This window comes from Ahaetulla prasina, chromosome 2 (assembly GCF_028640845.1).
Source record: "Ahaetulla prasina isolate Xishuangbanna chromosome 2, ASM2864084v1, whole genome shotgun sequence".
NCBI classification, from domain to species: Eukaryota; Metazoa; Chordata; class Lepidosauria; order Squamata; family Colubridae; genus Ahaetulla; species Ahaetulla prasina.
In genome coordinates this window covers 36,006,378-36,022,253 of record NC_080540.1, presented here as the reverse complement: position 1 = coordinate 36,022,253, position 15,876 = coordinate 36,006,378, and the positions used below count along the sequence as shown (strand labels likewise).

The 15,876-nt window shown below is 34.5% G+C and overlaps 1 protein-coding gene across 2 annotated transcripts in view; it reads left to right on the top strand.

Annotated features, from left to right (window-relative positions):
• The window catches only part of CADPS (calcium dependent secretion activator), a 445,851-nt gene that overhangs the window by 243,992 nt on the left and 185,983 nt on the right, over positions 1-15,876 (top strand). For both annotated transcript variants that reach the window (XM_058171468.1, XM_058171467.1), the window contains exon 12: positions 13,661-13,797. In XM_058171468.1, coding sequence (XP_058027451.1) covers positions 13,661-13,797 — 137 coding nt within the window. The remainder of the gene's footprint in view (positions 1-13,660; positions 13,798-15,876) is intronic.

Here is a 15,876-nt window from a genome sequence, read left to right as displayed (position 1 = left end):
ATAAAAGTAATTTTTGCACATGTGTCTGGGTAGTATTTTTGCATAAATCTTGGAAAATTTCCAATCCTGGATTTGAAAATTTAATGGGGGTGGGGAAGTGGAAGAAATTGGTTCACATAAATTATACTTTTGAATTGGAGTATCCTCCTAGATGCAATTTAATGCATGAATTCATCTGTTAGGTCAGGGTCTCTACATTCTTTTAATGTGCACAAAAAGGTGTAAGATACTTATACTGGTATTCTTACATATATCCTTTTGGGCATAAATTGTTGAACTGCTGAGACATTTGGATTTTAAAAAATTCACTTAGATTAATTTCTATGAAAGATTTCACCAGGTCAGTGAAGTTGGATGCATCAGCCCTTAATTTAATTTTATTTTAGTTATTTATTCATTCATTCATTCATTCATTCATTCATTCATTCATTCATTCATTCATTCATGTATTCATTGGTTTGTTTGTTTGTTTTTTGTTCATTTGACAAGGCTGATTAATCTGAAATATCTAAAACTATTCATAGTTTTCTGGAATATTTTTTGGGTGGACTAGTTTGGTGTATTCTGATTGTAATGGAAATATTTGTTTACTAACATACTATATCTGTAGAAACTTATCATCTTTGAAAACAATGAAATTATCTTCCTCTGTTTTTATATGTGTGCATAACTTGGACTTTACTTAACTCCATACGTAACTCCAGCAAAGCTTGGTCCTCATTTTAGTATGAATTAAAACATGGCATGATGCAGGACATTGATTTCACATTTTCCATTTTTGTTGCAAATATACATTACACAAGGAAAACTTTTGCTGAATTAATTGGCAGTTTGACTGACTGGTTGGATGGCTGCAGCATTTGGGCCTTAAAATAGCATCTATGTCTTTTAAACTCAAGGGCATGAAGAAAGTTTCAGGAGAAGCCCATTTCATGTTCCAAATTGTACAGCACAATTGTAATTTAGGTCAGGTAAGTAACAACAATGTATTTTTTTAGGTTGCTTGCACAAGGATAATATGCAGTAGTTGGGTGGCCTCTCCTAGCTCTATGACTAGACTAAGAGTTTCATTTATTTTTTTCCCAACATTCTTTCCTGAAGTTGTACATTTTCTATTTCAGATCATTCCATTTGCTCTGTCTTTACCTTTCCAGGCTACCCAAAATGTGACTTCTGGAAATTTTATTTTACGTTTTTTTGTTGCCTAATTTCAATCCCAAACTGATGAAGTCAAGAAGATTGATCAATAAGACCTCCATCCTGCAGAATTTATTTTGTTAGTATTAGTATTTTTCATAATTATTCATACACATAGTCTCATATCCTTGTTTTTTTATATATATTTTTGCCACCAGTAAAGATCCTTGCCACTTACTCAGGAAAATTATCATTTTCTCAGTAAAATTAAGTAAGGGAAATTGAGTTAAAAAATAGATAGTTTTCAGAATTCTTAAGAAAATTCCAAATTAGATAAAAGGAAATCAAAATTAGCTATTACACCAAGCTTGTTCTTTTTTTTTTTAATTGCTTTGGGCTAAACCAAGCATATGATTAAAAGTAGTTTCTTTCTGTTTTATATCATTTTAGACCCATATTTCTAATTCCACACTGAGTATCCTATCCTGAAAGGGCAGGGGATACATATTATGTATTTATCTCTTTGTAGGTATATTATGTGTTAGATATTAACCTGTTGATTTGCATAGAATAAATAGTGAGTTGTTTGGGTTCTGTCAGAGTAGCTATAATGTTCTGTTCATAATGTTTCACAAAACTGGGTGAAGAAGAAATGGCAGTATTGCAAGATACAGCTTTGTTCCTCTTATTCTAGGCTGTATCTTTAATTCCTTTCTTTCTGAATAAAACAGTGGGAACTAGAGAAAGCCTGCAAGCAAAAGATTTCTTCTCCATTTTCTTATGTCTCTTATATGCTTTAATAACGAACCAGATTCTCAAAATGGAAATTCTACTCTAGAGTCTACATGTCCTTAATGCAAGGTTTCCCAATCTGGGAATACATTGAGACACATGGATTTCAACTCCCCAAATTCATGGAGAATTCTGGGAGTTGAACTCCATGTGTCTTAACATTGCCAAAGTTAAGAAACCTTGCTTTAATGGAAGCGTCACAAGTACCAGTTCTAGCAGAAGAGGCATAAATAGGTGCAACTTGTTTATAAACTGTGATTGCCTTGTTGTTTTCTGCTGTCTTGTGAAGTGATAGAAAGCAAAAGTGATGAAGGAAGAAAAGGGTAGATCAGGGGTCCCCAACCCTTGGTCTGTGGACCAGCACAGGTCCGTGGCATGCCATAAAATGGACTGCGCAAACAAGCAAAGGCCCATCCACGGGATGCAGGCAGCCCACGAAACCATGGCCCCTCCAGTCTACGGAAAAACCTCTCTCCACGGAACCGGTCCCTGGTGCCCAAAAGGTTGAGGCCGGCTAGGTGGTCCTTATCATGAAGAACTTACAAATAGGTTATTATGAGTACATCTGATAGGTAGCTCAGAATAGCTGCAAATGTATCATTGGAGGTTGCTACAGGTAATACCATAAGTAGAAAAGGCACCGAGCGAAAAATATGAAGGAATCTTACCCAAGGACTCGCCAAAAATCCAGGGGGTAAGTCTTGCAAATGCATAATCTGTGCAGAGGCCTTTAACCTAAACTCATGCATTTCTGCTGCTTGGCTACTCACTGGAATATCGGTGAGCTCAGGCTGTGAAATGTCATGCTGTATTGATGCCTGTATATTTGCATCTATTGCTTTTGTATCAGAATATCAAGCTCCTTTTATAAATGCATCAGTGGACAATAACATATATGTATCACTGCAAGGAATGAGTCCTTCTTATGCACACATGATGGCTGCCATCAGATGTTCCAAGGTTACAGAAACCATAGTTCCTTTCCCATATAAATCAAGTATTGCATTTTCAAGTTTTTTTTCCTTCTCACCCATAGAAAGGTAAGAATGGTGGTGCAAAATACCTGAATGTGCATTGCGCTGTAATGTGCACATCTTTTTAGTTCATTTTTCTCGCTCACTGAAACATACCATGCTGGATACAGGGGAGACTTTGAAGAAAGAACATATTGGAAGCAGTTTACATTTGTCTAATATTTTTCTTGCGGTTAATATTTCCATAGATTACATAAATTGCCTAAAGATGGCAGAACTGCTTTGTGTTAACAGCCAGAAGGGGGGAAAAAAATAATAAACCATGTAAGCACTCCGGGGTTAAGCTGAAGCTGTAAAACATAAAGTTGAGAAAAACACATTTTTTACAGTTGGGAAAATTGGGAATGATACTGCATTCATTTGGTTCCTTTCTAATTTGCCTTAACAGATATAAACTTTATGCTTACACTCAACGTCCCCTTCAGTATTGATTTCCAAGCCTGAATGAAACATCTTTTTTTATTACCGTTATTTTTAGAAAGTGGAGTGTTCATTTTTAAATATAGTATGCATTTAAAAGTACGCATTTTTAAATATACAAAAATACAACCTGCTCTTTATCTGTTTTTTTAACCTTCTTTGGGGAAGAAGCAGTGGTGGGATTCAGCCAGTTCGCACCACTTCGGGAGAACCGGTTGTTAACTTTCTGAGCAGTTTGGTGAACTGTTTGTTGGAAGAAATCATTAGGGTAGAGAACTGGTTGTTAAATTATTTGAATCCCACCACTGGGAAGAAGGTAGCTATTTTTGTTTTGGGGTTTTGTTTTGTGTTTTGCTTTTATATTAAAGACACAAAAAAAATCGCAATGCAGTCCTATGGTGTTGTTTTAAAGTTTTGCTCTGTTCAATGGTTATTTCCCCTAGAATGCATGGGGTGGGAGCTTTAATAAATTAGAAGTTTCACTTTATATATGTTTTCATTAAAAGGAACACAAAGTTTTCCAAATGATTTACTATTTACTTCTGAAGTAATATATCACTCTTTTTGGCATTATGTTAGTTTCATTAAATAATTACTTATTTGGAGATATGAATTTTTGTCTGTCTCATCTTATTACTGGCATCAGTCCAAATGCATACAGACATATATACATATACACAGCCGAGCTTTCATTTTTCTTACTTTGAAAAGTTATTTTAAACATGAAAGATTGATCAGCGATGGTTTCTCATATCATTTGTGCTTCTCTTTTTTTCCCTATTCCATTTGTTTTATTGTATACGTTCTGTTTAATTATATTGGTCACATCTCGTGCAAAAATGGGCTGTTGTTTTTGATAAGTTGTGTGATCCTTTCTTTTACCCTTTTATGTACTTATCTATATATTTATATGGCTAGGTTTCTCAAGCTTCATAACAATTTTCAGCTCTTAAATGTTGTTGTTTGTTGATATTCTTTTTTTTTCTTTGTGTTTATTTTATAAATATATATATATATTTCTTTCTTTCTTTTTGTTTTGTATTTCATTTTTTTGCTTGAACCCAAGTACTCTAGCTGCTAGGTTAGAACTCCTGTCTGCTTTCCTGAGCCTTGTTGCTAGTCTTTATGTTATTCTGGTTTGTTCCTTCTTACCCTGCTAACTTCTAGCTGGACTGAAGGGTAAGTGCTTCCCTGTAGCTAGCACAGCTCAGATAATCAGTCGATTATCTGACATATGCAATGTGCATTTTTTTTCCTCCTCTTAAATCTTTCTCATGTTTAGATTTTGTAGTATAAATCTTCATATTATTTTCCTGAATTTAGGTTTGAAATATAAGTTTCCATACTGAAATTAGGGTGCATGTGTTGTCTGCATAATTGCCTTCTCTCCCTGGCTTTCATATTGGCATCAACTGATCCTCTTAGTAAAAGCCAACCATTAACATTTCTTTTCCTCTTTTTTTTTTTTTGATTTTTTTTGGTTTTGTTTTTTTGTTTTTGTTTTCATCCAAAGGTTGTAAACATGAATTAGCATCACAATGAGACTGTAACTCCTACCTTGCTGTTGTTTTCATGGAACCGACATCTAGTTTGGCTGCTTTAATGCCTGACAACAGATCATTCTGCACTTTGGCAATTTACTGTTCTTCCTTTTTTTGCTTTATCCCTGTTCCAATTATTAGCATGATGTAATGCAACAGCAGAATGATATTAAGACTGGACACTTCCGAGAGTAGAAAGGTAGGATAGCATAAACCTGATAAGGGAAGGTGCAGTGTTTTAAAGGGAGAAAAATCAGAAAGGAGCAGAGTCACAAAAATTCCCCTTTGGGTGTGAGGACGATTCCTTATTCGTTAACAGGACTCAATTATTTACACATTTTTTTAATTAAAAAAAAATGGGTACTAGGGAGATGTTCTTTTGGATGGACATCCCGTTGTGGTTGGTGAATGTGTGTGTGTGTGACTGTGTGTGTGCGCGGCTGTACGCACACATGCGCACACCTGCCTAATGGCAAAATAGCTTAGACATTATAGGGTTTCTTCCTTTACCCCATTTTCACCTTCCCCTCCCTCCCATTCGTAGAAAACTCATTCAGAAAGGAATGTATACAGCATGCAATTTCAAATATATCACTCATAGCTGAGCGACACTTAAAAAGGAAAAAAAAAGTAGGGAATCTGTCATTTTATTCTTTGTTGGATTTTTTTTTCACTAGTAATATTGGAGGGTTGGTTTGATTGGTGATTATTTTTTTTTAAAGACGAGCTGAAAATGCTTTCTAATTAAGCAAAGTTGGGACTTTTCTACCTCTAGGTTAACGTTTAAAGAAACAATATGTTGTACTAATTCTTTATTCATATTCAAAAAGCTGTTCCTCAAACAAATGGTGAGTGCACCTTTACTTAAGAGGGAATTGAAACTATAGTATTATTGGTCACGAGAGCTGGCAAATATGTATCTGGAGTATTCTGAATGCGAACATGAAATGGAGTAGGTGGATTCATTCCTCCTGACCCTGAAAAAATACTCCTGTTATTTTTTCTTTCTTTCTTACTTATTTTTATTTTCATTTTTTACTTTTCTTTTTCTTTTTTCCCCTTTCTTTCTTTCTTTCTTTCTTTTTTTCTCATACTCTGGATACCAGGCAGAATTTCATCATCCCTTCTAGCAAATATGTAATTTCTTTAAATCATTTTTTTTAAGTTGGTGGGGGAGGAATAGTGCAGATTTTTGATAGAATATATTATTTATTTTTTTAATTGTTTCTTTTTCTTTCTTCCTTCTTTCCTTCCTTTCTTTCCCCTTTTTTTTTCTTTTCCTTTTCTTTTCTTTTTTAAATGACTGAATGAATTCTGGTTTGACAGCAATATATGTATGTTGCATTAGAATGCATTCCTATCCTCTTAACTGTTTTATTTTCAACAATGTGTGTGCTTTTAGTTGCTTCAGGTCTATATTTTTCTTTCATGAGAACATTGCTATGTTTTCTTGTATTGTCAACTTGCAGATGCTACAGCATTACAGTATAATACAGTATTAAAACATAAATTAAGTTTCCACATATTTTTCATGGATTTAAAATATATTGTAAATCACCCTTTGGACCTTTCTTTAATAGCAGTTCAGGTAAAAAACCTGCCTATCCCCAAAAATGTGCTATACTTTTTCTTTCTGAGAATCCATTTTTTTGAATGGATTTTTTTGTTCATTTAGAAACTATTAAAACTATTAGCCATTATGTTCTGAATATAATTTGATTATCATTTAGTATAGATAGCTCTATACATTATTAAAAATAAAGTTTTCAAAACAAATATAGGATAAATCAGCATGCTTGTTTGTACCATAGGGCAGTGTTTTGTTTTGTTTTTCCAGTCTTAGCAACTTTAATGTTACCTGGACTTCAGCTCCCAGAATTCTTCACCCAGCATGTTGTATTCTGGGAATTGAAGTCCAGGCATATCAAAGTTGTTGAGAAACACATGGGCAGTTTTATTAAAACCTTGTCAAAACTGAATACTAATCCATTCTATAATGCATATTTTAACTCAAGATAAGATTATAGTGCACTCTAAAACAGCAAAAGAAATAGGAACTTGATTACATTTATTTCAATATCCCAACCACAAATAATGTCTGATATTTTAGGTGCAATGTTTACTTACAGCTTAAATTCCTTCCTCTCAAAATCTGAGCATGTTGTTTCTGAAAATGTGAGGTATTCACTAGAAAATGTAAGTATCACATGCTACCATAAAGATTTACAGATTTGCGATGACATCTATTGGTTTCAAATAAAGTATCAGTTATAACATCATAAATGTATTAATATTTTAGGGATAACAAGACTTGATTTTTTTCAACAGTAGACAAACAGTAGACAAATTGCGATAAGCAAAAGTGTTCTCAGACATTTTGCTCTGATGTTTTATTATTCAATAATTACTTTTCTATTCGCTTAAAATATTCCAAAGAAAGATAGCAAGAGTCAACTGTGTCTACAAAAGGTTTGGTTTCGCCTGCATTTTTTTTCACCCTTTTCATCCACAAATGTGCAGAGCCAACAAAGAGTTAAGAACATGGGGGGGGGGAGTTGCCATACTCCCTTCTGCCAATAAAGTATCTTCTGAAGATCTCTTTAAATGAGTAACTGCCATCAATCATTGTCATCCCTTTATTTCATGTCTCCTGATGAGGTTGACTAGTGTCATTGTTTGTTACTGTCCAAACCATAAGTTCATTCTTTTAACGTCAAGCAGAAATGACAAGCACACATTTTCCAGATGAATAAAATACAAAGTCACCTTTTACTTTACAATTGGACGATTGTTGGTCATGTTTTTGGATCATTCTATTATAAACAAATCTGTTCCAAAAATTTATTTGGATGCTCATTTGCCATTTCAGCTCAGACAAAGCTACAAATTAAAAAGCTCTCAGAGAAATGAGTATTTTGTAGCCTTCGTAGCATAAGTTTTGTGCACAATTTTGCACCTATTCTTAAGGCTACATCTGAAGAAAAAAATCAGAAATCAATAAAATCAATGGAAAGGCATTTATATCTACTTTTATGAATAGATCCCAGAAAATTAGTGGCTCTTCTAGAGCCATTTTATAATTCATGGTTGGAGGAATTCATTCTTTTTTAAAGAATCTTCTTGAAAACAGCTTAGGTTTCCAGGTGCACAAGCATCATTGATGCAGTATTACTGTTACTCAGTGTATATTGTGCGTTTTATATCAGATCATTCATCCATCTACCTTCCATTGGCTGGCAATGTAAAGCCACGGAGCCTTTCCAATTGGCTCCTGTTGAAACAAACTCTAAATAGAAATCTATTTCTTTCTTTCTTTCTTTCTTTCTTTTTTTCTTTCTCTCTCTCTCTCTCTCTCTCTCTCTCTCTCTCTCTTCTAGCAACAGAAATTCCATACTACTAACTCAACATCACTATAGAGAGGAATACAGCCACAGTGAACAGCTAAATCTGAATGATTAGAAGTTGTAATGGAACAACATCATTTTTCTATTATTTGGACAGTTCAGTCAGATTATAAAATGAAAAGTATTCCAATTAATATTTTTTTCTTTAAATATTTTCCACAAATACAGAAAGAAAGAAAAGCTTGAAGCCATATAGATTTTAAAGAGTTTTAAATAAGAAAATCATATTGGAAAAGATTATACATGACTGTAGAAGTATACACACTAGTGGGTTTCAATTTTGGCCATTACCGTTTTGCTTGTGGGTGCGCGCGTGCACAAGCATGCGCGATACTTCTGCAGGTGTGCGATCTGCATTACACTTCTGTGCATGCTCAGAAACATCCAGACAGGTGGGCAGAGCCTCCCGCCGCTGCTACCAGTTTGCCCCCCCTCCCGATCCAGGGCGAACTGGTAGCAACCCACCACTGAGTATACATTGTTAAAAAAGATGATTTCAGGATTTTTTTAGAACAATCAAAACACATGATGTGTGATCAGTAATTATCTAAGATGTCTATAATCTATTTGTATATTTTTAGATTGACAAAAATGAATTAATTCTTTTTGACAACTGGTTAGAATATTTTTCAAACTTTACTGAATCTATTTGAATAATAGCTGTCAGGAAGTATATTAAAATCACTGGCTCCACATGTAATATAAATTGCAGCAGAATGAAAAGTGGAAAAAGACAGAGGTCTGGATTAGATGTATTATTTTTCTAAGATAGAAAAGTGTTTCAGGGAAAGACTATTATTCCATTCCATTCCAAATCACCCCTTGCTATAAATGTAAGCCAAAGAAACAGCATAAACAGCATGTTCATACATTTATACTTATATTAGGATAACTGTTTTGAGTTACTTGTAAAAATGATAAAAGCAGAATATAAAGAAATGAAGAAATAAAGTATTTGAAGGTGGAGACAGGAAGAGCGAGCATTTTTCATTTAGTTTGCTAATTAATATTTTATCGCCCAACAAAACTTCTGAATATTCCAAAACACTGCACTTTCTTTTCCATTAGGTAATCATTATTCTACACTAGTCAAGCATACCGTAAGCATACCCTCTTATTTCTGAATCGCCAGAAGTTGGTCTTTCTTGTGAAAAGCATGAAGCCAGAACTCTCTTCCAAGTGTATTGTGGCAATTTTCAAATCTACAAAGATGATTGGCTTAGGCCCAGTCAATACACTTTGCTTGTGACTTGAACAGAAGCACTTTGACGAAGCCAATGCAATATACATACAGGAATAACATCAACGCTTTCTGTCCAGAAAAGTGCAGTGCTAGAAATAGCTAAGATACTGTGCAGACTCGTCAAAGCCCAAGGTCTTTTGTAAGAGACCCGAGACTGAGGAACGACTCTATTCATGGGATAAGAAGGGAAAGAGAAGAGAGAGAGAGAGAGAGAATGAGAGGTGATATAGATTAGATAGAGACATATTGATATAGATGACAAGGATAGGAATAAGGATAGGCATAGGGAGAGGAAGAGAGAGATGATAGAGATACTGTAGGTAGATAGTGTACAGATACAATAGATGCAGATGTAGATATATATATAGAAGTGGATATGAATGTAGATGTGCACATACACACACACATACACACAATGTACAGAACTCAGAAACATCTCAGAACATGGATGTTTCTAATCACTATAGTTGCTGTACTTGCACACTGAACTCACATGAATGTGCTGAAACTTGAGGAGCTCATATATTCCAAGTATTAACATTTTCAAAGTGTTTAAATTCACAGCAACATACTCATCCAGATTATGGCTTGTTTATTTTGATTTAGACTGCATCAACTCACTGTTGTATTGCCACATAATATGGTGCTTGTCTAGTTTTTCCCCTGAAATCAGAACCTTAAGACAGTTAAGATCAATCCTAGAGCCAAGGCATGGTGGCACTGATCTAGGTCTTTAAGACATGCAGAAGTGAGAAAGTATAGAAATAGCAGAGGCAGAGTCTCGACTTTGCTTATTAGCCAGGATGTATGTAATCCTTTGGCTCTTCTAAAGGAAGACAGAACCAGTGAGTCTAGAATAACCAGTATATTTCGTTTGTTTTTTATTTCAATAGAGTAGACTGGGTTAAGGATTAATTGACATGCATAAGCATTACAAGGCCAGGTCTTTTTAGCTTTAGGAAATTGAGCTATTCCTTGCAATGATTCCATTCTTAAGTCCTGTTTTTGCTGCCAAAAGGAAAAGGATCATGTGACTCCACATATACTTTAAGCCAAATGTACCCCTCCATTCCATATGTGGTGACAAAGGGTCTTGTATATGCTTTTTTTTCTTTATTATTTAAAAAAGCAAGTCGAACACTTCGTTTATTTTTAATGAGTTCTAAAAGAGGCAGAATAATTAAAAGGAAGCATAGTTCAAGAAGTGTGATACCTCTAAGGTCATAATTCTTTCCACTTGGAGAAGGAGGGAGCCCTTTAAATTCATAACCCATTAACTCCAACTTCCTTATTAAGGAATCAAACTTGTCAAGACACCATGTCTCATAATTGAAAAAGTCATGAAATATATCTGAACATGACTGGCAAAAGAAGGCCTCCAGCCAATTTGTCAGCTTGCAGTCTTCTCAGGGAAATTTGAACACTACAGACTTCAAAATATTTTAAAAAATAATAATAAAAAGCTTGATGCAGTTTATTAAAGCTATAAAGCTATTTTTTTAATGAGTTTAGGGCTTGAATTAGGAAGAAGACAGATTGTAGGGGAGCAGCGCAGTGTCTTATTAGCGCATTGTATTAATTCAATTGATGTTGTCCCAGAGGGACATGGGGGATAGGGTATCATTTGTCAAAACAGATAGAAACCATCTGATTGGTTGTTGAAGAGAGCACTGTAGTTGGAACCCCAAGGTTAAAATGGATCATGCTGAAGTGATTGCATTTGAAAGGAGAGTAAATTTGCAGCCTGATCTGCAATTCTATTAAGCCAAGATAATTTAGGCTAAAATCCTACACAGACACACACACACACACACACAGTGGCTAAATTCTAAGAAGACATTTTAAGAATGTTTTGCTTCTCATTATTGGTGTTTAGATTGTATAAATACAGGGGAATCCAAAGATGGGTGGTGAGAACTGACGAATTGATGACAACTGGATGATGACATCATGACAGATGTGATGTCACTGGGGCTTCTGTGCATTGAGGTTCTATGCCAGAGATGTCAAACTCACATCATAGCGGTGGCGTCACATGACATATCAGGTCTTTTTCCCCCTTCGCTAAACCAGGTGTGGGTGTGGCCAGCATGTGACACATCCTGCCCATGGGCTGGGATTTTGATAGCCTTGTTCTATGCCTACATGGGGATCCATTCTTCTCTTATATAAAAACCTATTGACAGCATCCAGCTAAATATTCAGTTTTCATTACAAATGTGAAACCAGGAATTGATCTGTAATTTAAAAAAAAATCTGTAGGATCAAAATACTTTGTAATGAGCAAAGTGAAACGATGCTATAATAAAAGGCATACAATATTACAAGTTCCATTCCTCTCAGCTATGACTTCTTTTAATCATGCACAGGATCATCCATAAGTTTTAATTCAAAAGATTCATTATCAAAGAAATATTGTTGTTGACTCTAGCAGTTCAAGTTTTATTCTTTGCATTTGTGATCTTTTAGAAAGCCAGGTAGGTTTAGGTACTTCATTATTCATTTTCTTTCTCTTTTAAAAGCTCTCTGAAATCTTTAATACAATATGTGACACTGGCATTCTCAAAGCAACTCATAAATAGACAATATTTCTAGTTAAGAAACTCTTATCAATTCTCCACTTGCTCTTTGAAATCTGGAATTTTATTTTTGATGTTATTGTGATTTTGATATGACAACCATTGCCAACAAACGTTAGATCTTCATGTTAGGTATCATTGTGCTTTTTCATCTCAACTACTGCTCTTAAGACTCTACAAAACTGATTTTAAAAAGTGGGGATTTAATTCCTGCTTTATTATTAAGGATTTTTTAAAAAAATAAAAATAAACAAGACCTCTAGTAGCAGAGTCAATGAGAAAAAATAATTTTGGATTTCTTCTCTAGTTAACTGAATAAAACATTTGGATCAGGACTGGAACATCTCTTTGAAACCACGTTCCTGACTGCACTTCTCTCCTGAACTATTTACTCTGTTAAATTAATTCTTGTAGAATGATAATTTAGGTCAGTGTTTCTCAATATCATAACTTTAAAATGGGTGGACTTCAACTCCCAGAAATCCCCATAAACCAGAGATAAAACTCCACAACTAAGTGTCATCAAGTGATACCTGTCTTGACACCCAATAGGCTTAAACTGCACCCAGCTCTATATTGGTTCTTTCTCTCTCTTTCAAGAAAGAAGCAGAAGTCAGCATTCAACTTCTACAACCATTCCATTTATACATTGCAATTTTTAATCATTTTGAAAAATATGCTATACGCTGCCATTACACTTCCATACTTTTAGAGGAATACCCTTCCTTGCTGTTCTATTTTTTTTTTTAAGAAACATGTAAATCTTGCCGGCTAAAAGAAGTAAAGAAAAGTGTGGCTTTGACTGCAGCTTGGGTTAGGGTTTGGGTTATTAACAGGTAACTATTTCACAGTTAGTTAACAGTTAACAGATGCTATTTGATTCCCTAAAACTGAAATGGGTCCATGTTTAGTCAAATATATTAAATTTAAGAACATATAATGATCCTCCTCTCCTTAGAAGGACAGGTTCTACTAAAGCCACACATAACCAGGCACCATATAAATAGCATGCACAGAAGAGCCCAAAGAACACACTCAACTAGAGAGAAGTTCCTGAGGATTCCAGCACAAGTCCGAAGACTAAACCTCTGGTCCCAGTGATCGACCCAGAATGGATCTGCAACAGGTTCTACTCATTATTTAGAAATGAAAATGTAGGAATTTGTGGAATATAGGAATCCCAACATCAATTTTATGGATTATAAATTTGAATTAGAGGTTTTTTTAAACGCAAAAAATTTAATAACGTTCTTGTTATTTTGTCAAAACGCAATCCAGTAATTGGCAAATAAGATTATGATTCTAGTATCTTTGGCAATATAAGCCATTCCATAAGTGTTGCAAGTTGACAATGGAAGATAAAGGATATATCTAATTAAGGCTTGTGAGCCTGAAATTCAAAGAAATGCTACAGAGCAACTTAGTTCTCATGCTTCGTGTTATATCTTTGGTATGTCAAACACAATGTTTTTTCTAAATTGTGTCTTTCTCTATATGTATAAATGAACAGATGCAGATAGAGCTCAAAAGCATGGCATGGATGAATTTATCTCTTCCAATCCCTGTAATTTTGACCACGCTGCACTTTTTGAGATGCTTCAGCGCCTCACTTTGGACCACAGACTTAATGATTCCTATTCTTGTCTGGCAAGTATATTCTTTGGTCTATGCAATGTAAATTCTGAGCACTAATGTCTGATCTTCTGATAGTGTCTGCAGCTATCAATGGAAATGGCTGTCAGTTGAAATGAACGCCTGCTTCCTTCAGGTCTGAATTTGGTCCTGAGAGATCTCATATTTCAAAAATTACCCTCTGTTCGAGTAGCAACTATTTTTGTGCTGTATGAAAAATCTGGCAGAATCAACAGATCTTGGCAAAGACAAATATGTTTATTAGAAAGACTGCTCTAACTGAAGAGATCCTTCAGATCCAGTCTTCCTGTATAGAGAACTTGAAGATCACAAAGGATAAGTATGGTTTGCAGTTGTGATACATTCAATCTTTATTTGATTTTTAGATCTTAAATCAGCCCATTAACCTTGCAACAAAAACCCAACTAAACTCAGAATTTTTAATTGGCATTGGTTGATATGATAGATAGATAGATAGATAGATAGATAGATAGATAGATAGATAGATAGATAGATAGATAGATAGATAGATGACAGACAGACAGATTTCAGTGATAATAGAAGGATAATAGTTCATTATGTTGGCCATTCAATATTATGCAACATTATCTGTCAACATTATTTGGAATCCCTAAATATATTGGCAGATCATTTAGTATCTTATTTGGTGTATTAAAATGTTAGTTGCTTATAAACAAATTATTGTAATTTTAATAGTTTTAGCAATTAAAAATAGTGGCTTAGGGGACCATCTACTGCCGGCCTCTATCTCCCATCGTCCGGTACGTTCCCACAGAGAGGGACTCCTCAGGGTGCCGTCAGCCAAACAGTGTCGACTGGCGGCCCCCAGGGGGAGGGCCTTCTCTGTGGGGGCTCCGACCCTGTGGAACGAACTTCCCCTCGGACTTCGACAATTACCTGACCTTAGGACCTTTCGCCGCGAACTTAAAACTTATTTATTTCGTATGGCTGGACTAGCCTGATTTTTATCTTTATTTGATGGGTTTTTAAAGTTTTGTGATTTTATGGGGGAGTATGTAATTTTAACATTTGGGCATTTAAATTAGTTTTTTAAGGGATGTTTTTAATTATTGTGTGTATTTGTATTTTATCTGCCTGTTCACCGCCCTGAGTCCTTCGGGAGAAGGGCGGTATACAAATTAAAATATTATTATTATTATTATTATTATTATTATTATTATTATTATTATTATTATTATTATTATTATTATTATTATTATTATTATTATTATTTATTTGGTGTTTTCTTCCATGAAATTGGGAAAGGAATTGTAATTTTAAACTCTGTACTTTTATTTTAAAATGGTGAAAGTTTTCAAAAACAATAATTTTTAATTGTTACCATTTTAAAAGCTACAAAACATTTTTGTTTCAATAGTTGAAGATGTGAACCAAATCGAATGATGATTTGTTTCACAACTTAATTCAGATGGATGCTTACCCAGATTTAGTTCTGTAATCTGTTGATTTGCTTTGCTTTGCTTTGCTTTGCTTTGCTTTGCTTTGCTTTGCTTTGCTTTGCTTTGCTTTGCTTTGCTTTGCTTTGCTTTGCTTTGCTTTGCTTTGCTTTGCTTTGCTTTGCTTTGCTTTGCTTTGCTTTGCTTTGCTTTGTTTTGGAGTATATGCTCTGGTTCCTCATACATTAGTGTTAAAAAATCTGAATAGGATTGCCTCTCATTTCTCAAGTCTGAATAACAGATATTGGTAGGACTGGAGGTGTTAGCAGTGAGATTTTGGAGAAAAAGACAGTAACCTGTAAAAAATGAGATTTTAAATTGTAAACATTCATGGCATAAGAGGTTACCTTCATTTTGCCATAAGTTGTTACTATGACTTTTATACTTTTATACTTCCTCAGTTCAACTAATTTTCAAATGATTAAAAGGTTGCCTATTCATAAGATGAAAGATGTTGATATTTACCTAGAAGCTTTCAGCAAGAACAGAAAAAAAAAATACAGTAGAAATATAAATAACAAAAGAAGATAACAAAAAATACGTTCTCCCTTTAAATGTGCCATAACCACTAGATCAAATTTTTCAATGCCTTAGCCACTAGAACAAACTTTTCATA